The 24,514-nt window shown below is 42.6% G+C and overlaps 2 protein-coding genes across 2 annotated transcripts in view; one reads left to right on the forward strand and one right to left on the reverse strand.

Moving 5' to 3' along the window:
- Nucleotides 1-24,514, forward strand: part of FRAS1 (Fraser extracellular matrix complex subunit 1) — a 413,592-nt gene that overhangs the window by 116,042 nt on the left and 273,036 nt on the right.
- Nucleotides 6,594-7,838, reverse strand: LOC125093892 (ribosome production factor 1-like). Its single transcript, XM_047719627.1, has one exon. It carries the CDS (start codon nt 7,834-7,836, stop codon nt 6,787-6,789), a length of 1,050 nt encoding a protein of 349 aa, XP_047575583.1. The 5' UTR covers nt 7,837-7,838; the 3' UTR covers nt 6,594-6,786.

Raw genomic sequence — 24,514 nt, forward strand, 5'->3', positions numbered from 1 at the left:
AAGTTTGCAAAAGTTTACCTTGTCCTTCGCTTCTACAGGCAACTCATTGTTTTTACCTCGATAATTATACTTATGTTGAACTAGCTCTCCTTCCATGCCACCCTTTCTGGAAAGTTAGTCTGGACTGTTGAAGTCAGAATGCCTGGGCTCAAGTCCTGTCTCCCCCATTTAATATTTGTGTGATGTTGAGCAAGTTCACATAATACTGAATTTCTCTATGTCTCAGTGAGATGAAATATCTGTAAAATGGGGCAAATAGTTCAAAGAACTGTCATTACAACAAGACCTTATTAATTAGTAGATCATTGTCCTTCAACTCCTTATCATCATTATTGTTGTTGTCATCATCTTTATTTCCCCCAGGGAGCCTAGTACATTGGTATTTTGTTAATTGAATAAATATTTAAAATGATCTATGGCCTTGTGGAGGAATTTCAAAGTGGAAAATCTCAGAAGTTAGGTAGTTTGTTGAAACAGAAAATGTAGTTTATTTCAGATACATGGAGAAGGTTGGACATGGAAGGACTGAAACAGGACAAGAGTTGAGAGGGAAGAGTGGCAGATAAGCAGAGAATTCATACACTTTTAGAGCAGGATTGGGTAGCAGGTGCTGTTGATGCCCACCTCTGATTCTAGCTACTTCCACGGTGGGGGCGGGGTGTGTTGATCAGGTGACAGTTCAGTGGGAGCTCAGACTCACACTAGTGTTCCACCTCAACCTCTAGGTAACTTCTCTTTACTTCCTATCTCGGGATCTTCTCAGACCATTGAGGTCAGGTTGACGCCATATATGTAGCCCACAAGTGTAGGGGTTAATGTCTCCTGACAACCTTATGAAATAACCCCAGCCTCCAGCCTTTCAAACAAACTTTCTGGAAGGCATTCTCTCTGCCTCTTAGAGGTCCCACTGGCATACAGCCCCAGCTGACTGTGATCTTTAAAACAAACCCTCATATTGGCTTTCCCTATGTCCTTGTCTCACTCTTCCCTCCCAATCACTCATGCTTTTGGGAACCTCTTCCAAACAAATACCTTTTCTGTGACTCCTTGACCATGTGTCAGGCCCTGCTTTTGGAAGAACCCAAACAAAGAAGAAGATTAAAGAAAGTGTGGGAAGTTGATAAGCCTCCATTCATTTGAGATGCTTTCGCCATTCTCTGTGGTACATAGCTTTGCTGCTAAAATATCTTAGCAATATTGTATTATCCTAACTTCTTTCAGCTGTATTGAAACTTGAGGACAAGGACAATTTTTTAAATGTGCTTTTTGTACCCCACCATCTGTCACTCAGTGGTAGGTAGTATTTGATGATGGATTGGTTTTCTAGTTGAATCTTGAAATTCCTCTTGAGACGGTCATTCAGAGTAATCTAGTTTACCAGTAGGGAATCAGTGGCAAATGACAAATGGCTTCTATTAGTTTGGGGACTTTAGTTTTTAGGAGCAGTGGCTCATGCGATTTTCCTAGCTGAAGAATAACTTTTCTCTTGTGAGTAATTATCTCTCCAGAGATGATCACCTCTGTGGGCTGTCCTTTAGCTCGACGTACCTTCAGGGAATAGTGCAGTTATTTGGCTTTCTGTTTTCGATCTGTTCCTGTGAGAAAGAAATGAATTCTTTGGAGGAGAATAGTACTGTAGGGCATTTATCTACAGAGCACAAAGGCAATTTTTCCAAATTAATGACCAAATAAATCAGTAAAATGGTCAAAATAAAGTAAAACTGATCAGTATTTTGAAATATTTAGTACTTGTAAAATGTCACCTTATCTTCTTTGGCTTCAACTCATATTTCCTTGTAAAGAGATCCATGAGAAGACCGTGCAGTGGCATGGTATCCAGGCTTCCACCTCCTCGGGAAATACAATAACTTTGATTTGATTAGGAAAAGGAAGAGTTGTACACCTGAAAATAATGTAACATTGTGTGTCAACTATAATTAAAAAAAAAAAAAAAAGAAAAGAGTTCTTTGGGATCAGTGATATGCCATGTATACCTAGGCCTGGGAAGTTCTAACAGAAACTATTTTGATGACTTAATGCACGCAAAATGCTTCGAAGTGTGCTGGACATATTGTAGGTACTCAGTTTACATAATCTCTGATGGTGATACATGAACAACAACCACAAAAACAGTAGGGGAAGAACCCAATGCCTCCAACATACTTACCTTTGTGATTTGGGATTTTAAGAGAGAGGGTACCTAAAGAGAGCTCCTGTAGGTCTTAGTCTATGTGGGAGGCTATAACAGAATACCATAGACTGGGTAGCTTATAAGCAATGGAAATTTATTTCTCACTGTTCCGAACACTGAGCAGTCCAAGCCCAGGTGCCAGCAGCTTCAGTGTCTGGGGATGGCCTGCTTCTGGGTTCACAGACCGCCATATTTCCTCCACGTCCTCACACGGCAGAAGTGGTGAGGGAGCTTTCTGGGGTCTCTTTTACAAAGCGTTACTCCTGTTCATGAGGGTTTCAAACTTATAACCTAATTATTTTCCAGAGGCCCCAGTTCCATATGAATTTCCGGGAGACACAAACATTAAATCTGTAGCACTGCATTTGTCAAAATGTACTTCCTTTATAGAAACGTAGGTAGTAGGAACCAGTGCCCAGCCCCCACCAGCTCCCTGTCCACTCCACGTGAAGAAATTGAAAGCAGGTCTTATCTAACAGCTGATGTAATGGGAATTTGACTTGGGATGAGACAGAACTGTCATCAGTAGGTTCCTAGGCCTTGCCAGAACCTTGTTTTTGCTCTATCTGTTGCTACTCTAAATAGATGTGACGTTAATCAAAATGAGCAGAACTCTTCTTGGACATAGTATGTGTTCAACCACAAATAACTCACTCTAAGCTTCTGGGAGACATGAGTCTGTGCCTCCTATTTTCATACACACAAGATATGGAGCTACTGACAGACAAGGCCACACCCCCGTCATGGTATTGCTGACATATTTTTCCCCAAACAGCACTGCTGATTATTAGGAGAACAAGGCAGGTTTGAGTGGAGAAAGTACATGCTGGCAGCTGAAAGGAATACAGAGTGCCTTTTAACACATACTTGGAGGCTATCTTTCAACTTTTTCCCTGTGTTATTTTGAAGCAGATAAAGGGATTGCTGCAGTACTGATGTGATCCATCTCTTTAAGAAAGGGGTATATATCCAAGTTTGTTATGGGCCTTGAATTACCTTTTTCTTTTTTTTTTTTCAGACAGGCAGCTGCCAAAGAAGCCAGTGAGGCATCAGTCTGATGAAACCTCTTCTAGCCAATTGCCATTTCTAATTATTCAGTGTATCTTACCTTTCATCACTCACAGTGGCTACTTCAAAGAGAGATGTCTCCTCTTATGGAGACCGTGATGGGAATGTTGTAACTTGCAGTTTCCAGCATGCCTTGAATTTGCCTTTGTTTTGTTTCTTCCTGAGTCTGGAAGGCCAAGTGAAAATCTTTTTCCTTTTTCCCTAACTGCTTTGTTTTCAACCATTCCTTTCTTTCTAACATAATGCATTTTTAGTAACTACTTGAACTTTTGTTCATCTTCTTCCAATTTCTGATTTATTCTTACTGCATTTGCACAGAGCACATATTTCATTGCGGTTTTTACCCAGTTTTTGTCTATGCATCTGCTTCTTCTCCTTCAGGTCACAAACCATGTCTTATCTTTTTTGGGTGTTTGTGGGAAGACTGGAGCTTTTCACAAAGTAGACACTCAAGAACTGTGACTTTAATGAAATGTTTATTTAGTAAATGTTAAAGTATTATTGTTATCTGATTAAGTCAATCCTAAAAGTATGAAATTATTCACAAATTAGGAACTAGGTAGAGCAGCAAAGTATTAGCAGTTATTGGAATCATCAAATTTTTAAAAGTATATGGAATGTTAGAGGAACTTGTGGCATTAGTCCAACATCTTCATTTCACGGATGGAAAATCTTGACTTTGGATGCTTTGGATGAGAAGTCCGTGGGCCATGCGCTATAATCTTTTAGTGCTTTTACTAGAGAGCTGTGGAATTGGCCTATGAAAGACCTGTTGTCAAATTAATTCTAAGAGTGTTGTAAGGGCTTTGAGCTGTAACCCCTATCCTCCCCTCTCCATGGGATGTGCAAGAATTCTAAAGTTAAGACTCAACCAGTTGCTTCTGAAAATCTGTGATATTAAGAACAGAATCAAGTTAACTTTGTAGTCTAATCGTCTGCTCATTTTAACAGACTACAAAGCCAGGATTTAAAGTGTCACTAATGAGAAACAAAGGAGGTATCTCAAATGCAAAGAGCATTGAGGGCTTTCTTAAAAACTGTCAGAGTCTTTCTTCTCAGAAGATCCACTGTGAGTGGAGGGAGAAGAAGGAAACTAAACATTTGTCAATAGCCTTTCATAAGTCAGGCCCTGTCACATTTATTAGGTCCTACAATACTTTAAACCAGTGGGATTCAAGCAGTAGTGACTTTGCCCTTCCCACAGCAGGGGACATTTGTCAATGTCTGGAAATAACTTTGATTGTCAGTACTGGGGGGTTGCTCTTGGCATCTGGTGGGTAGAGGCCACAAATGCTGCAAACACCCCACCATGCCCAGGATAACCCTCACTAAAAACAGTTTTCCAGCCCAAAATGCCAATAATGTCACGGTAGAACAGCTCTGAGTATTGTATTATCCTCAGATGCACAGATGCGAGAGTAGAGGCTCAGTGTGGGACTGGCTAAGCGGACAGAGCCTACACACCGAGATGTCTCAACAGCCAAGACTTGCGCCTCCTCCATCGAGACGGGGCAGTGACTCCTGAACATGGTTTACGCCAGCATCAGCAGGGAGCTTGCTCCGAATTCAGCCTTCTGGATCTGCCCCGAGAGATTGTGTTTTACTTGGTCTGGTGTGGAACATGAAATCTGTGTGTGCTAGCAAGCAGACTCCTCAGAGGCACAGCTGGAGAAGTACGGCCCCAGACAGGGGAGTCACGACGGGGGCAATGCCGCTTTTATTGTCCCTGTGGCTGGGAACTAGTGATTTGACTACTTCTGCTATGCTCTGGCTTCTCCCCTCTCTAACATCACACTTTCTTCTCCTTGAACTATACCTTGGGTAATGATGGGGGCTTTCCTAGTTGTGTGTTTGACCGTTCCAGGGTAAGACTGTACCCAGGGGAGATCCTGGGTCAGTTGAGGAGTTGGAAGCAGATGTCGTGTTCTTTCATCAGGGGCGTGCTATTTTTTCATGGTAGGCTACCATTCTTTTAGATTAATGGTGGTGTTCAGTACTTCAGGTATTGGAAATAACACTGATTTTGGGGAGGAATGACTAAAGCTTCCTTTAGGGTCAGCCAGACTGGTTTGATTTATTTAACAAACATTCATTGAGTGCTTCCTCTGTGGCAGCTAGGAATTTTACTGCATGACCGATAGGCAATTACATGTGGTAAAACAGGGTCAGTGTTGCTGGATGTTAGGAATGGGGAAAGCTCACAGTGGATCACTGTGTGACTTAAAGGTGACTAAGGGATACAGAAGCTGGAGGTGTTTCCTACAAGATATAGTACAGTCTATTCTCATCATTCATGGATTCCATATTTGCGAACTCACCTCCTTGCTGAAATTTATTTGTAACTCCCCAATCAATACTCAAGGCACTTTCACAGTTATTCATGGACATGAGCGGAAAGATGAAGAATTTGAGTCAGTTGACAAGCTTGTTCGCAGCTGAGGTTAGACAAGGAGACACTCTGCCTTCCTGTTTTACTTCTCGTCCTCTAAACAAGTATAATTTTTGTGGTCTATTTAGTGCCATGTTTTCTGGATTGTTATGTTCTTTGGTGGTGATTTTGCTGTTTAAAATGGCCTCCAAGCATAGCTCTGAAGGGCTCCTAAGCAGGAAGGATATGCTTGAGGGAGAGAAAATACGGACATTAGATAAGCTTCATTCAGGAATGAATTACAGCACCGTTGGCTTGTGAGTTCAATGACAATGAATCAACGGTATATATTAAATAAGTTGTCTTTAAACAGAAACACATAAAATAAGGTTATGTATTGATTCGCCAATGAAAAGTTTTTACCAGAGGCTTGCAGGAACCCTTCCCTGTATTTTCCCGAGGAGCAATGATTCAATATTGGTTCTTTGGTGTTTGTGGAGGCCCTATAGAACATAACTACCGTGACTAATGAGAATCCACTGAGCATGGATTGTCTGACAGACGTACAGTAGAGAGTACGATGCAGCCACGTTGGGATGCTGTCTGGGAGAGACCTTCATTGTGCCCAAGACAAAATAAGTGGGTTTTCTTCTGAAGTACATATGGCTAATCTCCATTCATACAGAAATCGCAGTTGTCAGTTATGGTAACTACTAACTAAAGAGATAAAGTACATTAAAATAAAGCTATCCCCTTTAAGGGCATAATTATCAGTGAGGTGGAAAGACCATTCCATTCGTTTCCAAGAACCATTGTGAGTAGTCTGGACTGATTTCTGGGACCATTATCGTGCAGTTTTATAAAACTTGCCCTGACTTTTAGCACTGATTTTTAAAAATCTATTTCCACCCACCATCCACAGAGTACCCTGCATAAAAGAGAAGGCCCTATTTGGATTGTGTGTTCTTTTTTTTTTTTAAATTCACCAAAATGACTTTTATTTGTATTTGCTACAGTGAATGGTAATTCATGGCACTTGGTATTTTGTCCACACGTGAAAAGGTTTATGAAACCAGTAAATGACATTCTGAAAAGGGTCTTCTGTCATAAATTCAAGATAGGTCTGTTTAGCACAATTCAATACTATTCCTTCAGTATTTCATAAATGGAATTTTCTTCTACTTGTATCCATTTCCCGGGGCTTATGGACCCATTCATACTCTCCATATTTAGAATCAAAGTTTCCTTTCTGAAGAGATCTTAATTTTAAGGTAAAACGTGGTCCAAGTTCTTGAATTCCCACTTTCTTTTCACTCTTGAATATGTACCTATGAAATCTGAAGAAGATATAGTCCCGCTGATTGTGGAATGTGGCAACCTGCCTTCCAATAAACTGCGGATTGTGGGGAAAGAGAGATGCAAACATACGTCCAACTGAATGACCCAGCCTCGTTGTAAAGTTATTCAAAATTATTTCAGGTATGTGTTCTGTAGGGTCCTTCCCTCTTCTCTTAATTTCTTTACGCAAATGAACACTGCTCATTTTAAAATGAGCAGTTGGGCCGTTTGGCAAGTGACTTAGAATTAATCCATTTGGTGTTTTACGATCTTCATTAATAACAATCAGATCTGTGAAATCTCTTGAAATGCACTGTGGAATAATTTTTTTCAGAGCCAGTCCTCTTCTGTAATAAACATGTGAGTTTGGTATAACTGTGGAGAGCTGTTCACAGAGTCGTACTGTTCTCCCATGAGGTCTATCTGATGTTGTGATGAGAATCTTGGGAGAAGTTTGTCTGTTGAAGTAAGAAGCAAATTCATCTGTAGCTTCGTCATAAGCAACCTCTTCATCATTAGGGTCTACTACAGTTTCATCATATACTCTCTGGTTGTCAATGGTCTTTGGTACAGGCTTTGGTGGAGCCTTATCACCAAGAGCTTCTCTCTCTTTCTTAAGTTTTTTCTTAATTGCCAACTTTTCCTTACGTTGCTGCTGTTTCCACCGCGTGAACATTAAATGTCGCCGTTGTTTGTTCTTAATTTCCGAAATGCTGAAGCCTGTGGGGAAGGCGGCCACTTTCGGGGGTTGGACTCTGCTTTCGGTCGCTCCATCCTCAGCGACTGCAGCCTCCTGGGATTCTTCGGCAGCCGCCTTCCATTTCAGGCCTTTCTTTCCTCGGCTGCCGCTGTTATCCCCGGTCTTCGCCATGGTGTCTGCTTCGGATTGTGTTTTCTTTAAAGTCAGAAGGAAAAATCCTATCTAATTTAGAGTTTTGGAGTGAACACAGATTGATATGTTTTGAGCTATGTCTTCTCCAGCAAATGTTTCATACTTTTTTTTTGTATTTCAGGACCAGTGGCAGGTGCCAGTTTTTGGTAGAGCAGATGTGTTAGGGAGACCCTGCCGGAAAGGTCTTCAGCCTATATGTGTGGTGGAACTCTAGTTGAACTCGAAGACTCCTTTTTCTGAAGGTCATTCCCTGCCTCTCCTCTGCTTGAGATAGAGCCCAGGGACAGAAAAGAAAATGGGCCGTTTGGTGCCTTGGGCCTTTTGGGGTTCACTGTCCCCTAAATTCCAAATGCATTACGTTAGGGGACAGTTTAATGTTTTAAAAATGATGATCATGAATATCTAGCTGTGATAGGTTGAGTTATGACACCTCAAGTTTTTTACACCCTAAGCCTGTTCTATGCCATATAATTATTATATGGCAAACAGGACTTTGCAAATGTGATCGAGTTAGGGATTTAGATAGATTACTTGCAATCTCCAGGCAGACCCAATCATGTGGTCACTAGAGTCCTTCCGGGAGAGAGGCCCAGGGAGGTTCTACCAGAGAAGAGGAGAGGAAGTGGTGTTGAAAGCAATGACTGCAACAATGTGCTTTCAAGGTGGAGGAAGGGGCCCCAAACCAAGGAATGCAGGTGACACTAGGAAATGAAAAAGGCAGAGATTCTCCCCTCAGAGCCTGAAGCAAGACCTAGCCCTGCCATCAGTTAGACTTTAGCTCGTGAAACTGATTTCACATTTCCAACCTCCAGAACTGCCAAGGAATAAGTTTCTGGCATTGTAAGCTACTAAATTGTGATTTTTTTTTCAGTGATGCGGCTGGCGCAACAAATCAACCAGGAACGTGAGGGTAAGAGGATGAAGAAAAGAACTCGAGTAGTAGAGAGATGGGGGCAGGAAGAGCACTGAGGAGGATGTCCAACAGTGCTAAGTTATTCAAAGCATTAAGGCCATATATATAGTGATATTACAATAGGAGAAGCAATACATCTGTGTCTAGTTAAACAACCACGAGTTCCCATAATAAGTTTCACACTTAACTATAAGCAGACCTCGTGAGGCCAAATGGCTGATGCCAGTACAATTGTTCTGTATTGATACAGCAAACCTGAAAGTAATTTATGGGCTGTACTAGGGCAGCTAGGACCAGCCACGAACTTATGACCCCGACCAAATCGTTTCTATCTGACTAGCAAACGTGTGGGAAGTCACGTAGGCGAGCACACAACACATAGCACAGACCCTTTCTCAGTGCTATTCGACTTTATCGACCTAAGCCTTTTGTTCGGCTATTCAGCCTTCAAAGGAGGCACAAGTCAGGGCCTGGTTTGGTCCTTGTCTCAAGCCTTACCGTGGCCTCCCACATTTCAGCAACCATAAGAAACTGATATACTACTCAAAGGGCTTTTCTATGATGCTGTCATTATATCATCTCCTTTTAGAAGAGTAAGTTCCCACAATATGTGTGGGACAACACCTCTGGTGCCAATGCTCCCTCCCATTTCATCTTTTGTTTATCAGGAGAACTAAACAAGCTTATTTAAACATTGGAAGAGGAATGTCTGGGAGGAATCATAAAATCATGGCATTCAAGGGGGTCTAGGGAAAGTTTAGTCTAACTATTTTACAGATAAGTTAAATAGGACTGGAGTCCAGATCTCCTGACAGCCAGTCTAATAGGGGTAGAAGATGAAGCAAGAGACCCGTTGCCTGTCTCTCTGGCCCCTGGGAATGTCCCCCCTCCTTTGTGAAAATGGTGCGGCTCTGTCAGTTGCTGTCATTTGTGACTGTGACATTGCTGAGAACCATGAGCCTAGGAACAACTCTGACTATGTCAAAGATTGGAGGGGGGTGTGAGAAACAGGGCGCCAGTTGGAACAAAGTTATCTTAAAGAGTTAACCCAAATGTGTAGTTACCACTAACTACAATATATACTCTGATGTTTTAAGCCTTTCATTAAGAAATGAAAGGAATTTTCTCCAAACACACCCAGTAAGCCTTGAAATGCAATCCTTGCTCTCAAGTGCAAAGTCTGGAAATGAAATGGAATGCCAGAAATTACCTTGATTCAAACTTTTCCTTTTCTTTTGTTGTGCTCTTTGGAAACTAATCCAGGGACAACAAGAATGCAGCAGAAACAAAATTGCCAAAATGATTATAATACTCCTAAATCTATGCCTAACTAAAGACTTTGTTTACCTTTTAGACTGTCTCAGAGAAGTTAATATTCATGGGAAATGTTTAGACCTACAGAGACAGGGCCACTTTTAAAGTATGTTATTTTTTCATGTAAATGGGAGAAATACAACCTCAATACCTCAACACATTACAAAAATATGTAGAAATACTAGCCTGAAACTTTCTTGTGTCTTTAAGGTGGGGGGGTTAGATTTAGTAATCTGAGACACTTGCTTCTGGTTGCTTCTATAATCCTGATGATAGTCTATGAGGTAAATACTGTTATTTTATCTTCTCAAGAAACTAGTTCAGTAGCTGAAGTAATTAGCAAAGTTAGCATGAGAAGTTTGAGAAGAATTCAGGTCTCAGGGCGTCAGATTGGGAGACCAGGCCATTATAATCTTCCCCAGCTGGTGCTGTTTCCTCCACATTCAAGGACATGTGCGGGTTATAACAATGTGGGGGCAAATGCCGTGTCAAACCTTCCCAATTCAGGTTTTCATTATGTCTTCACTGATGACAGTTTTTATTTGAAGAGCTGTATTTTTTTTTTTAGAAAACATTGCTAATTTATTTATATTAAACTTTCCTACATTTATAATTTATTACAAGGTATTACACGCTCGCTGTAACAAGTCTTCCAGGTGAACAAGGTTTGAAAGTGCGGCTGTTCCTCCGTGACTTCCTCAGCTTCATGCAGAGTAGAAATGCCCTTTTAGGGAAAGCATGGCCTAGTGTAGGTCCTACTGAACAGAGAAAAGTGGGTTGTAAGTTAAGTACCTGTTATTCACGTGTACATCATTGCCCCTAAAGCCCTTCGGGGCCTTTGTTCTGTCCCGTAGTTAAAACATTTGCTCACAGCTTTGAAAAACCCTTCCCCTGGTCTGAGATGCCTCAAATTCCAGCGCAGTCACTCAGGAACAGAGGAGATGTTGCTGTATTTTAAGTTTTCTCCGCTGCCATCGGGCATAGGTAATGCCGCATCTGAGTGTTTGCACGCTCAGAAGGGCTAAGGGTCAGAGTCCCTGAACAAGGTGCTCCCTGGACTCTTGGGAAGACATCTCGTGGTGACAGCGGAGGCCCGCCGCCCCACAAGCACCTGCTGACAAAAGCAGTGACCCGCTACTGGAATTCGTCTTACGTGGCGTCTGACTTCCCGGGTGGTTCGTGGCTTGTGTCTCTGGAGTTCGGTTCTCAGGCAACCTCTCGGAATGACCCTCAGCCTTCTAAGAGTTCTCACGTCTTATTTACCCTTTTCCCCCTATTTACGCTTTCTCTGAAACTATAGGGAACAAGACAACTCTTGCTCCAACATTCCTGGTTCTGATCCGACTTGTTCCCTACCTTATCACAGCCCTGGTCACCCCTGCAGAAGGCTAGCAGCAGTTTCCTGATGATGCACCCACCCACACGGGGCCACGGAGACCTAACTGTGTAGTAGGCAAAGTATGTTGACTGGATAGTTTCCGTTTGCCCTTCCCGATAGTTCCCTCTGTTCTGCAGTCCCGAGGTGGCTTGCGTTGATGGGCCCTTTCCCCTTTGGCGTCCCGTTCGGTGGAAGCACTGGGAGGCACTGGCAGGAAATGGGAGGGCTGCAGCACAGTCAGGTGGGGTACTCATTCCCCGGCTCCCACCCTGTGAGTTGTCTGTGGTTAGTTGAGTTCTGCTTCCAAAGGCCACAGCTCTTCTGGTTCCCTCTCACATGTTCCTTCAGACCCCGTGGTGGTAATGGTTCCTTGTCTCCTTGCTGTTGCCTGCGGTTCCCTGTATTCTGCCTACAGTGTTGTTGGTAGTCTCTGTCTTACTTTTCCTCAGAGCCATTGTTGGGGTGAACCATCTGTTTTCTGCCAGCACCAGAGACTCTGGCCTTTTCCTCCCGTCTCTCTTCCCCTCTCACCCATGAGTGGGTTGTGCCTTCATTCCTCTGCCTCCTCCCCCAGTCCCTAGGGTTTTGGGTAACTGTCTGTCATCAGTAAATTTCACCTTAGTGGGAAATTATTCCAGAAAGCAGTGTCAGAACCTGAAGGCACTTGAGAAATCATGTGGTCTAGGGAGTTTTTAAAAAGTTAAAAAAAAATAGGGCCACAGAAGATAGATGTCTTGCCTGAGGTCCCTTAGCTACTACCTGCAGCGTGGTCCCTCATTCGTCCCCTGTGCTGTATGGGTCTGGGGTAAGTGTCCCAAATCTGACATAACCTCAGAAATGCAGGCTAAAAGGCGCCCCCTTCTGAAGCTGAAGCCTGTGAGACCCCGCATTAAATAGGTGGAATCATCCCTTTGCAGAAATAAACCCATTCTAAGAAGAGATACTGGTTTTGAAAACATAATGCGGACAAGCAAAGAATGTTTCATGGTCTTTATCGAGAAGATTTAGGGAGTTTCCCAAGAATTAACATAAGCTTTAATCCAGTAGATTTTACATACCCAAAGGTATGCATCACCACAGAAGGGTTGTTTGGCTGGAGGGGCTGGAGGAGACTTGATAGAGGTTCACGTCTGTGGCTGCCCCCTGGATTAATCTAAGGTCCGTGCGTGTCTGTGGGTCTGAGGCCGGAATCGTACCCTGTCAGGGTCCCTCTGGGTAATTGCTTGTTATTGTGAGGGGTATAGCCGCGGGACTCATTGAAACTGACCTTCGAGAATAACTGCTCTTAATGAAGACGGGTATTTGATTTCTGCCTAAATCCAAGGAGGCTAATTGCGTTTACGTTCCTTACTGCAGGCCTGGGTTCCAACGGAGCTGACCAAAGGCCTGTGTTCTTGGGAGCAGCTCACTGCCTCCACACCCTTCACTCCCCAGTGCCCTAGTGCCCAGTGCTTCTCTGTGTCCTGCTTGGGCTTCCCACAGCAGAGTTCCCTAAGCTTTTCAAACCCTTGCGCTGGCCTCTGCTGAGCTCACCCACCCCATCTCTTGCTAGTCCTGGCCTTGCCCTTGCCACTTCCTCCCTCTCTCTGTGTTCCCACATTTCCCTCCTCCTGCAACTGCTAATTCTGCCTCCTTCTTTGCTCCGCAGCCCCTACATGTAAGTGCTTCTAAGATTCAGTCCTCTGCTCCCCAAGCAGGCCGAGGGCCCTGGCCTCTGGTTCCCATCCTCGGTCCGCATATCTCTGTCAGGCGCTCCTCCCCTGGTACGGGAGTTACCCACTCCTGCAAGTTTTGTATTTAAGCTCAATGTTTATTCTCCGGCTGGGCTCCTTCAGGCCTGGCTCTGGGTCACTTTGAAGCCTCGGCAACAAGTACAGTGCCCAGCTCCCAGTAAGCACTCATCTTGGAAGCAGGTGTCCTGGTTTGTAAGAAACGAGGTCTGTTTGGCGGCTTCCTGACTTCTGTCGAGTCTCCCAGCTTTTCGCTTTGCTTTCTTCCACCCCAAACTCCTGATATCGCAGATGGGATACTTGCCTGCCCTGAGAAGCGGGGGCCATAGGGATGGTTCATGTGCCGTTGTCCTGTCCTCGCCAACGGAAAGGATGATGCAATCATAGGAACTAGGTTTGCCTCATGTGGCAGCGTCTGAGAAACAGGGAAGGGAAGTGAATCGCATGCACATGGTCATGGCAGAGCAGGGAGCTCATAGGAGTCAGAGCTCTTGGCAGAAGCCAGTGATTCTTAGGTTATAAAATCATAGGGTCTTTTAGGTGGCAATGTCTAGGAAAAGCAATAAACTGCTTTCTTTCCTCCTGGGCCTGCAGAGTGGAGAGTCTATGGGCATCCCATGGCCGCACGCTCTCAGGACCGCAGCTTCAAATGCACTCGCAGTTGCCTCTCACTGCGACGGAAGTTTTCTCCTCCCGATGTACATGTGTTGCTGGGCACGGGGGCCCCTCTGCAGGGGACGGTGGGACGTGCTGGCAAAGAAGAAGGCACCGCGGGTGTTTAGGTGCTTGCATCATCCTGCGAAGTCTCATCTGAGAGCCCTGAGCTGACACAACGAACTGATATGTGTGGAGGTCAGAACAGATCTCAGGAAAGGATGGGTTATAGACTGGGAAGGGGCATGAAGGAAACTTCTGGGGTTCTATACTGAAGGTTAATGCACGGTGTGCAGCTTACTCTGTAAATGCCATTCTGCAATAATTTTTTTTTTAAAAAGAAGTTTATTTTCGCTTTTGTTTCCTTTGCCTTTGGAGACATATCTTGAAAGAAGTTGCTGTGGCTGATGTCGAAGAGATTACTGCCTATGTTCTCCTCTAGGATTCTGATGGATTCCTGTCTCATATTGGGGTCTTTTATCCATTTCGAGTTTATCTTTGTGTACAGTGTAGGAGAATGGTCGAGTTTCATTCTTCTACATATAGCTGTCCAGTTTTCCCAGCACCATTTATTGAAGAGACTGTCTTTTTTCCGCTGTATGTTTTTTCCTGTTTTGTCGAAGATTATTTGACCGTAGAGTTGAGGGTCCATATCTGGGCTCTCTACTCTGTTCCACTGGTCTATGTGTCTGTTTTTATGCCAGTACCGTGCTGTCTTGGTGATCACAGCTTTGTAGTAAAGCTTGAAATCAGGTAATGTGATGCCCCCAGTTTTATTTTTGTTTTTCAATATTTCCTTAGCGATTTGGGGTCTCTTCTGGTTCCATACAAATTTTTGGATTATTTGCTCCAGCTCTTTGAAAAATACCAGTGGAATTTTGATCGGAATGGCATTAAAAGTATAGATTGCTCTAGGCAGTATAGACATTTTAACAATGTTTATTCTTCCGATCCCAGAGCATGGAGAAGTTTATATGACTTCAGGTTATATGACATCAAAAAACAGGGAGGCAGGAGGCTGATTCCGACACTTTAGAAAAGTTGCCTGAACACTGCCTTCAAACTTAAACGATCGTTAGTCTGTGACTAAAACTTAGCTGCTGTGAAACTCACCTGATTGCTAGGATCGCACAGGGTCCGTGGAGGATGTGCAGGGAGGAGGCTCTGTGGTACGCGTTTGCCCGAGCCTCTTTCCCTTCGAGCTTCCAGACTAAGCATGCAGAGTTTTCATAATCAGGATGAATATTATTAAAGTGTGTAACAGATGTAGTTGGTTGTTGGAAGAATATGAGTGAAACTTTAACTGGTTTCTGTGTTCAGTATGGAAACCCCAGAGAGGGAAAAGGCAGTGGACGCCCACCCAGGATGGCTTTAAGTAGTTATTTATTTAATTCATTAACCATGCAAACACTTACTGAGCATTCTTCTTGACCAGGGGAAAATTTCCTTCTGTTGCTTTTGTTCAATTTTCATTGTAACCTCCCAAGATTGAAAGTTAATCAGCCACGGGGCACCTGGGTAGCTCAGTCGGTAAAGCCTCTGCCTTCTGCTCAGGTCATGATACCAGGGTCCTGGGATCGAGCCCCGTATTGGGCTCTCTACTCAGTGGGAAGCCTGCTCCTCCCTTCCCCACTCCCCCTGCTTATATTCTCTCTCTCTTAGTCAAATAAATAAATAAAATTAAAAAAAGGTTAATCAGCCATAGTGGGTGCTTTTTCAAGTTAGAAACACTCATGTGTTTTCTTGGGAATCACATGTGCATGGACAGCTAAAGCTGTTGGGTGTTGGATTCCTTACTTACGGTTGCTGCCGGATTTACAGCAAAGCTGGAGTGTGAGACAATAAAGTCTCTGCATCTTCAGGAAAGCACTTGGCTCTGGGGATTTGATGGGGGCTCTGACTTCACTGCCACGGTTCCCCTCGTGTGTTTGGTTGCTATCGCTGGAAAAGGCAAAGGCTGGAAGTCTCCTTTCTTATTTCTTGCTCCATTTCCCAGCCTGTGCACTTGTGTTCTATGACTCATTTGGGCAAAGGCACCATAACATTCTATCAGCAATAAATTTTCCTGCTTAATTTTATAGTATCCTGATGGGTTAGGAATAATCTAAATTCTGTGTCTGTCTTGAAGTCATCCACAGCCCATCATAAATCGTTCTGCCACATGCCCATTTTCAAAATAAATTTTATTCAAGAAATTTCCAAGTAAACACTAAATTAGAATAATGTCATGAACCCTATGCAGCCTTTATTGAGTTTCCAGAATTATTAATATTTTGACACTCTTGTTTCCTCTCCCTTTCCCATTTTTTATTTTTTACTGGAGAATTTGAGAGCAAATCCTTTTTTGTGTCTGAACATCCCACAGACATCTTGATAAAAGCAGCACCCTTCCTGGATCCCTCTCAGGCTTCCTTGAGGGCTGCCTGTGAAGAGCGCTTTTGATTTTACAGCAGAAATTTTCCTCAAGCCAATAAGTTGCTTGTGCCAAGACCAATTAATTTACTCATTCATAACCAAGAGAAATAGTATGTGCCGTTGTGCAAGTGAGTTGTGGAGCCCTTACCTGGCTTTTGCTTGCCATTTATTTTAATTTGTTTGTCCTCACACAGCATTACTAGCCAGTCATTTCTCAGCAACCTTGAATGCACTGAGGGGCCCTTGTCACAGAATTAGGGGACAATTTTGGGAGCTTTCTTTTCACAAAGGCTGTCCTCCTAGATGTTATGATCTGGAAGCCTGTGTTCCTTGAAATTAAGGATCATGTCAGAGGCGCCGTCTTTTTCTAAAGCAGTCGGTCGGTCACTAGCCGGTGTGTCAGTCTGCCTTCCTGATGCAGGAAGGACTGCAGTGTAGAACACACCTGATGGCTGTCTCAGCGATGCTGTTTAACTTCACTGTGGTCTATAAAATGGATTTTTAAATAACAGTAAAATATGCATATCATAAAATTTACCATCTTAACCATTTTTGGGGCCTGATTTTATTTTATTTTTATTTTTAAAAATTATTTTTATTAACATATAATGTATTACTTGCCCCAGGGGGTACAGGTCTGTGAATCATCAAGCTTACACATTTCACAGCACTCACCATAGCACACACCCTCCCCAATGTCCATCACCCAGCCAACCTTTACCCCCATCTCACCCCCCAGCAACCCTCAGTTTGTTTTGTGAGATTAAGAGTCTTTTATGGTTTGTCTCCCTCCCGATCCCATCTTGTTTCATTTTTTCCTTCCCTACCCTGCACAAGCCCCTGCCTTGCCTCTCAAATTCCTCATATCAGGGAGATCATATGATAGTTGTCTTTTTCTGATTGATTTATTTCACTCAGCATGATACCCTCTAGTTCCATCCATGTTGTTACAAATGACAAGATTTCATTTCTTTTGATGGCTGCGTAGTATTCCATTGTATACATATACCACATCTTCTTGATCCATTCATCTGTTGATGGACATCTAGGCTCTTTCCATAGTTTGGTTATTGTGGACATTGCTGCTATAAACATTCGGGTGCATGTGCCCCTTTGAATCACTAAATTTGTATCTTTCGGGTAAATGCCCAGTAGTGTGATTGCTGGGTCATAGCGTAGCTCTATTTTCAACTTTTTGAGGAACCTCCATGCTGTTTTCCAGAGTGGCTGCACCAGCTTGCATTCCCCCCATTTTTAAGTGTATAGTTCAGTAGTGTTGAATATACTTACATTGGCAACCAATCCACAGATGACTTTTCATCTTGAAAAACTGAAACTCTACTAAACAATTAACTCCCCATTCTCTATTACCCCCAAGCCCTGGCAGGGCAGCAACCATTCTCCTTTCTGTCTCTGTGAATTTTCTACTCCAGATACCTCATATAAGTGAAATTATACAGTCTTGGTGTCTTATAATGGGCCTGTTTCACTTAGCATTGTGTCCTCAAGGTTTATCCACATTGTAGCATGTGTCAGAACTGCCTTGCCTATTATAAGGCTGAACACTATTCCACTGTACATATACACCATAATTTGTTTATCCATTCATCTTTCGGGTTACTTGGGTTGCTTCTACATTTTGGCTCTTGTGAATAATGCTGCTGTGAACATTGGTTTGTGTAACATGTTCTTTAGATGAAAATTTTTTTTCTTGTTCTGGAATATGTAGCTTCCTTGTATTTTGGGTACCCACCATTGGTTGAGTATTGTCCTTCCCTGAGGTTATAATAGGACCTAACTTGCCATATCATTATTTCTTCAAATCCTGGGCACTTTTTCTCCTTGACTTTCTGTGCCATTTGCCATTGGTATGCCCACCAGTTGGTATAGTGCTTGAGACACAGTGTAGATATTTGTTAAACAAGTGATTGAATAAACAAATGAATGAAGTAAAATTAAATTAAGGAGAAACCAGTTATTTTTCCACATTAAATGGTTGGGACCTCAAGGGTGCCTGGGTGACTCAGTTGGTTAAGTGTCAGCCTTCAGTTGAGGTCATGATCTCAGAGACCTGGGATCAAGCCCCACATTGGGTTCCCTGCTCAACAGGGAGTCTGTTTCTCTCTCTCCCTGTGCTATTCCCCCCACTCATTCTCTCTCTCTTTTTCTCTCTCAAATAAATGAAAGATCTGAAAAAGGATCAAATACATTACTTGGGACCCCAGGCCTATCTAGATATATCCCAGAAGGCTTCTTTCAAACATCTGGCCCATGTTCCTATTTAAATTAATTCAGTATAGATTTACCTATTTAGCTATTGTTTATTAGCTATTTAGCTATTGTTCCATGTTTTTAGTCAGAACACAATCACATATCTAATACCTCTTTTCCTGCCTTTCTTTACATGATTTGAACACAGTAGAGGGTCAATATATGTTTATTATAAATGGGTAAAACTTAGAGTGAATGTGTATATGAAGGAATTATTTAATGAATGAGCCAACTAAGAATATATATTCTTTGGTGAGTAGTGTATTTCTTGGAGACCTTCATTATGTTAGGAGAAAGGGAAGGAAGGAGGAATGGGAGGGACATTATTCTCTCATTCCACAAATAACCACAGTTCTGGATAGTGGTGGTCCAGCAGTAACCAAAGTAGGCATGGTTTAGGCTCTCAGGGCCTTACCTTCCAGGGAGTAAAACAGACAACAGAATGATTTCCAGTTGTTCTGGTGCCATGAAAGGAAACAGGAGGTCATGGTAGAGAAGAATAGGGGCCTACTGGGGAGGGCAGTCAGGAGGACATAGTTGATGGGGTGACACCTTCAGAGTGAGAAGGAGCCTGGGTAGGAGAAGGGGAGACTGGGCCAAGGCCAGGAAACTCCTGGCCAGAGGAAATGATTCCCAAGGAGCCCATCTGACTACTGTGGTGAGGGAAGCAGAAAGGAGTGAAGCCAGAGCAGGGGTCTGGTTGGCCATGGTAAAGAATTTGGACTTTTGTTAAGAGTCCATTGACATGTTTGAGTGTAAGAAACATATGATCTAATTTGCGTTTTAAGATGCTCAGTCTGGTTGCTGCGGGGAAAATTGTTGCAGGGTTTGTCTGGAAGAGGAGTGTGCTGTCGGGTCTACCTCTGGGAGCCACAGCCCAGGTCAGAGATGAGGGTGACATTGGAGCCCGGGAGATGGGGGTCGACTGAAGACTCAGTATCAAGATAAGGTATAGCCTTCTTCCCCTCCTCTGTTTCATCTGCTTGTCCCTATGTTTATTTTGTTACCTATGAAGGCAGTTCCTCAAGGTCGGTGGAATCTGTTGCTATTACCATTGCCATTCTGATGAATAATTTTCTTGGTACTGTGTTGGATTCTAGGCATTCGCTCACTGGACAATAGCTATTGCAAGTTTCTATCCCCTCTCACTTATGAACTTGAAAGATCTCTCTCTTTCTCATACACACACATCAAAAATATAAAGCGTTGTAAGTTAATATTTCACTGAATGAAGTATGATAATTCTATCCACTGCAGTCATATCTCTTTGACTTCTAAGCTTTGTTTTAGAGGATACACACAGAGAGAAGGGAACAGGCTTAGAAGGATCTGTGTTTAAAATACAGCACACTCTACTTCCCTAAAACTCACTTTTTGTTCATAGAGTATAGTAAGTTTTGAGTATATCTGGAAATATGTTACATTTGCTATGATTGTTCAAGTTATTCTGGAGAACAGTAGACTACTATTTTTCCTAGTACAGTTCAATTCATTATCTGAATATTGCAACACTAAGTCGGGGTGGAAAGTTGTAGGAGTGACATCAAGGGGATTATGTGGGGCCTGATAGTCAAATGCATCTTGTCTGCCTGATGATACTTGGTAGAAACTCAGGTTATAACTTAACTCTCAGATCTTGTCTAAGGGCAGATCTAAGAGAATTACTCTGTAGAATTTTTGGATCCACCACCCTTTTGACCCTGCTCTTAAAATTCTGGTGGGTTAGCCCCAGAATCAATCAAACCACTCTTCCTAAAGATCTTGAAATAAATGATGGTCCTGAACTCCTCCAAACCCAGAGCAGCCCACTAGCTACTCTTATCCTGTGGGAAGGAAGGGGAAGCCAATCGACTGCTGGGGATGAAGAAAAAATGATACATGTAAGTTGCTTGCCTTGACACATTCTGAACTCTTCCTATGTTTTGTGTGATTTTTCAGATATAAAATGTGAGCTTTTTTAGGAAATGGTCATTAAAATGAATTCTTTATCCTTTCAATTCACAAAATAGGATTTGTAAATTACAGAAGACATATTCCTTTCTATCCTCACAGAGGAAACATTGTTTCAGGCTTCATTTTCACTAATAATGTGGTTTCAGCTCCAACTATAATTCAGGAGGTGCTTATCCGGTAATTTCATTCGTTGGCTGATTTTTCCCTTTCTCATCTTGACGGTGATTTTATTTTTTTCATGCCATAAACCAAATGCTATTTAATGTTCTTATTAGGGACAATTAACATATCCATGAATTGTGGTCCTATTTATACTTCTGTTATCAGGGTGAATTCCTTGTTTGTTTAAGAATGAAGTTCTACCTCATTTAAGACCATTTTTGTCTATTAGTAAATGAATTCTATTTGAATTTCCATGAGTGTGTTTTACTTCACACCAAAGAGACATTGTTTTAGAAAATCAGAACATTGAAAAATTTTTAAACAAACAGAAAACATATTATCTGCTTATGAATAGTGGAAGTTGAAACACAAATAGTATATTTCCTAATTGCTTTTTCTTCTAAACCTAGCAACAATTGATCATGGGTATATACACTACTTAAACAAAAATATATTTTACAAAAGCTTTTAAAAGAGCCTCTGCCAGGTCAAATTGATTAAGCATCTAAATAACATGTTCGATTTAAAATAGATTTGTGTGAGATATCTGTTTCATCCTTGAGGAACAATAATAAACTTTGTGGAGAAGGTTGAGCTTTCTCCAGAGTTTACTTGAGATGTCAAGATAAGTAATTGCCTTGCTGCTACAAATTTGGAACTTAACATTTCGTTGGGCCTATTTTTGCTGCCACTCCTTAGATCATAAATTTCATGAACAGATCTTTCCATTGGCAGAAGTTGGCTCCTTTTGTTTTCTCTGCAGAAAATGAGCTGCTTTGCTTTGTGATAGGCAGGTATCCAGGCACTAATACTTTTCATTTCAGTCTAGAATCAGGTAATGATGCCCCATCATTCTTCCTGACAGCTAGGATGACAATCTCGCTCATCCCACGTATTCTAGTCCAGCTCAAGGACAGGAACGGTGGCTAGAATTTTATCAGTAAGCCCAAGAGTCAAGGGACAGGAGTGATGTACTTTGGGGTAGGTGATTAACTCTTTCAAGATTCCTCTCATGTCATCAACTCCAGATTGACCAGAAGGTGCTATTTTGCTGTAGGACCTTGAGGGTCATCCCTCACTTATCCCTCTGGAATGACACAAACACAATCTATTTTGTTGATCAATTCTTTTCCTCTCTTTCATTTTTTTATTTTTTGATGCAGTCGATCATGTGTTGCCCAGCTAGAGCTTGGCAGGACAAATCCAGTCTATAGCCGGCAAGCTAAAGCTTTATATTTTTAAATGGCTGAAAAATATCTCATGAAAAATGATAGGTCAGTACCCATAAGTAAAATTTTACTTGAACACAACCTGCTAATTCACTTACATATTGTCTTTGGCTATTTTCTGTTACATTGAAAAAGTTGAATTGAGTAGTTAGGACAGATACCGGATAGACCACTAAGTCTAAGTTGAAGCAAGTCTAGGCACTTCTCAAAAAATACGTTATTTGCTGCATATATAGCTATGAACCTGACATTAAGTGTATTGGCGACTTTCCTGTATTGTGAACAACGTGTTTTTTTTCCCAGAACCAAACGGAGAAAACTGTTAGCACATTTCTCATGTTCAGTATGGTCTAACTGAATTAAGGGAAGAGTCAGCCAATAAGGTATCAATAAGGTATCTCCTGTTTGGAGAGTAAATCATCTAATGCAGAGGTCATCTAATCTGGAGGTATGGGGTTAAAGCATCCATTGAATCTACCTGCTTCCTCTTTATCTAGTCATTTTAGTTAGGAGCTCGTTTCAGCTTCTCAGGTAGGCAAACTTTCAGAAATTTCAAGAATACTAGTAACATTTTTTCTTTTTCTTTTTTTTTAAAGGAATTAGCACGTGCTTATTGTAAAACATAATACATGGCCAGCTATCTTTCTTTAAACTAAAAAATAAGTGGGAATATAGAACTTATTATAAATATTAAAAACAACCAAAATTGCTTCTCCTGCCCCCCCCCAAATAAATAATAAATAAAAACAACCAAAATTTTTTAGTGGTCTCAGGTAGTGTTTTAAGATTTCTTTCCTTCTCTGCAACAAATCCGCCTACGCACACAAAGTTAATGTGATAGTAAACAACTTCTGGGCTGATTAATTGATATTTGAAGTAAAGTTACCCGCGAAAGAATTTTTGCGTATGTATTAGAAACCTTAAAATTTGCATATGTCCTGTCTTATGCAGATCAGCTAAATGGCATGCTATTTAAAGACTTTGTAAGAGTTATCCTACCTTGCTTGGTTCTTCACACTAGCCTGGCTTGGCATCCTCTCACCTTTAGTGTCCAGGGCAAGCCACACAGGGTGCGAGGGCATGTGCTTTGAGGACCCGAGGTTCTGCACAGAATCGTGAGACCCCCCCGCCCCCAAGGAGAGGGTGGCAAACCCTGATTTGCGAACGAACGCTTTTCTCTTTCCCACACGTGACATTCAGCTTTAGGACAAGATCGCAAAACCCCTTCAGCCCATATTAAATATCAATCACAGGGCCCCACATAGATTAGGGCAGAAACAGTGTATTTTGGATGAAGCCCAGGAAACAAATTATACTCCATGTTCTGTCTTTAAAGGAGTCCTTCTTCCAAGGGGGCAGGGGATTTGAGGCTTGTCCACAGTGTGACCAGACGGAACTCTTCCCGGCTGTTTACAAGGGCTGTAATTAGCCTCCTGGAAGAATATAGGCGAGCAGGGCAGCACTGCAGACCTTGCCAGGTGCAGTCCGGACTATTCCTGGGCCTGAGGCACTCGTGGATTCGCTCCGTTCTGGAAGAGTTACTGCGGTTAGGTTTCCAGCCAGAACTTTTGAGAACTCCAGTGGAAGCTATTAGAACTCCTCTGTGGGATTCACCTAGGATTCTGGCCCTGGGCAACAGGTTCTAATGGTCCAGTGATTCAGAGTTACTGCCCTCCCCTCCCCAGCACCCCTGCTGTCCACTCTGTGGTCTCCTTGTTTCCTGTGTGCATTTCATGTCATTGGTGAGATTGTGACTCCCCACCTCCCCACTCCGAAATTCGCCATCTCCTATGCCTTTCACAGTCCCTAAACACTAGTGGGACTTTGCATTCAGTTCAGTAACTTTTCTGTAAATGTTGACTGTGTGGCAGGACTGGAGAGGCTAGTCCTCGAGAGAATGTGTGCTTTTGCCTGTCTATATAATTGTGCGATGTAGGGACTGCGATTTAATTCTCTTGCCATTAATCAAGCAAACAGTAGGTGGGATGGGTGTTAAGCTTAAATATCTCCGCTTACCATTTGAACCATCCGTACCACCTGTGGGTTGTTTGCAACCTGCCCTTTTGTTGCGGTGGGTCCCCTAATTCTCTTTTCAATCCCTTTCATCTTTTCATTGTTCTCCAAGGCACAGTTCTGTAAACCACATAGAGCCCTTTCAAATTCTCTTGCATTTTGTTTGATTCAGGCAATTGACTAGTACTGTCAGCTAATCGGAGTGGAAAGGTAAAATGAAAGCCGTTTTATTCAGCTGCCAAGTCTCCTCACTTGGCAGGGAGTGGGGGATGCCCGTAATTGTACCAGGAGTGTAATTGCTCTGGGTTCTGCCTCTGGATTTAACAGTGAACCCTGGGAGGGTCTTCCTCGGAGACACCGGATACCTGCTTCTCCTCCGTGGCTTCCTGGCAAACAGTGAGGGTTGAAGCAAATCAGATCTAACCAAGCGTCCTTCTGTCGTTGGAGAACACACCCGCTGTGTGTTGTGCTGACTGCGGGAGTGGATCGCTTGGTGTAAGGACTTAGTCAGTGTGTCATTCCGCCAGAACTGGCAGTGCATTTCCTCTGGTTTGGGATGGCGGTGGAGTCCACGTTCCCAGAGGTGAAGACGCTAACCTCGCGTGCCGGCCGTGGCCTGTGCCAG

Source organism: Lutra lutra, chromosome 2 (genome assembly GCF_902655055.1).
Source record: "Lutra lutra chromosome 2, mLutLut1.2, whole genome shotgun sequence".
Classification (NCBI taxonomy): domain Eukaryota; kingdom Metazoa; phylum Chordata; class Mammalia; order Carnivora; family Mustelidae; genus Lutra; species Lutra lutra.

Bases quoted from the DNA above. Each gene is read 5' to 3' on its own strand.
- LOC125093892 (XM_047719627.1), bottom strand. From the start codon at position 7,836: ATGGCGAAGACCGGGGATAACAGCGGCAGCCGAGGAAAGAAAGGCCTG.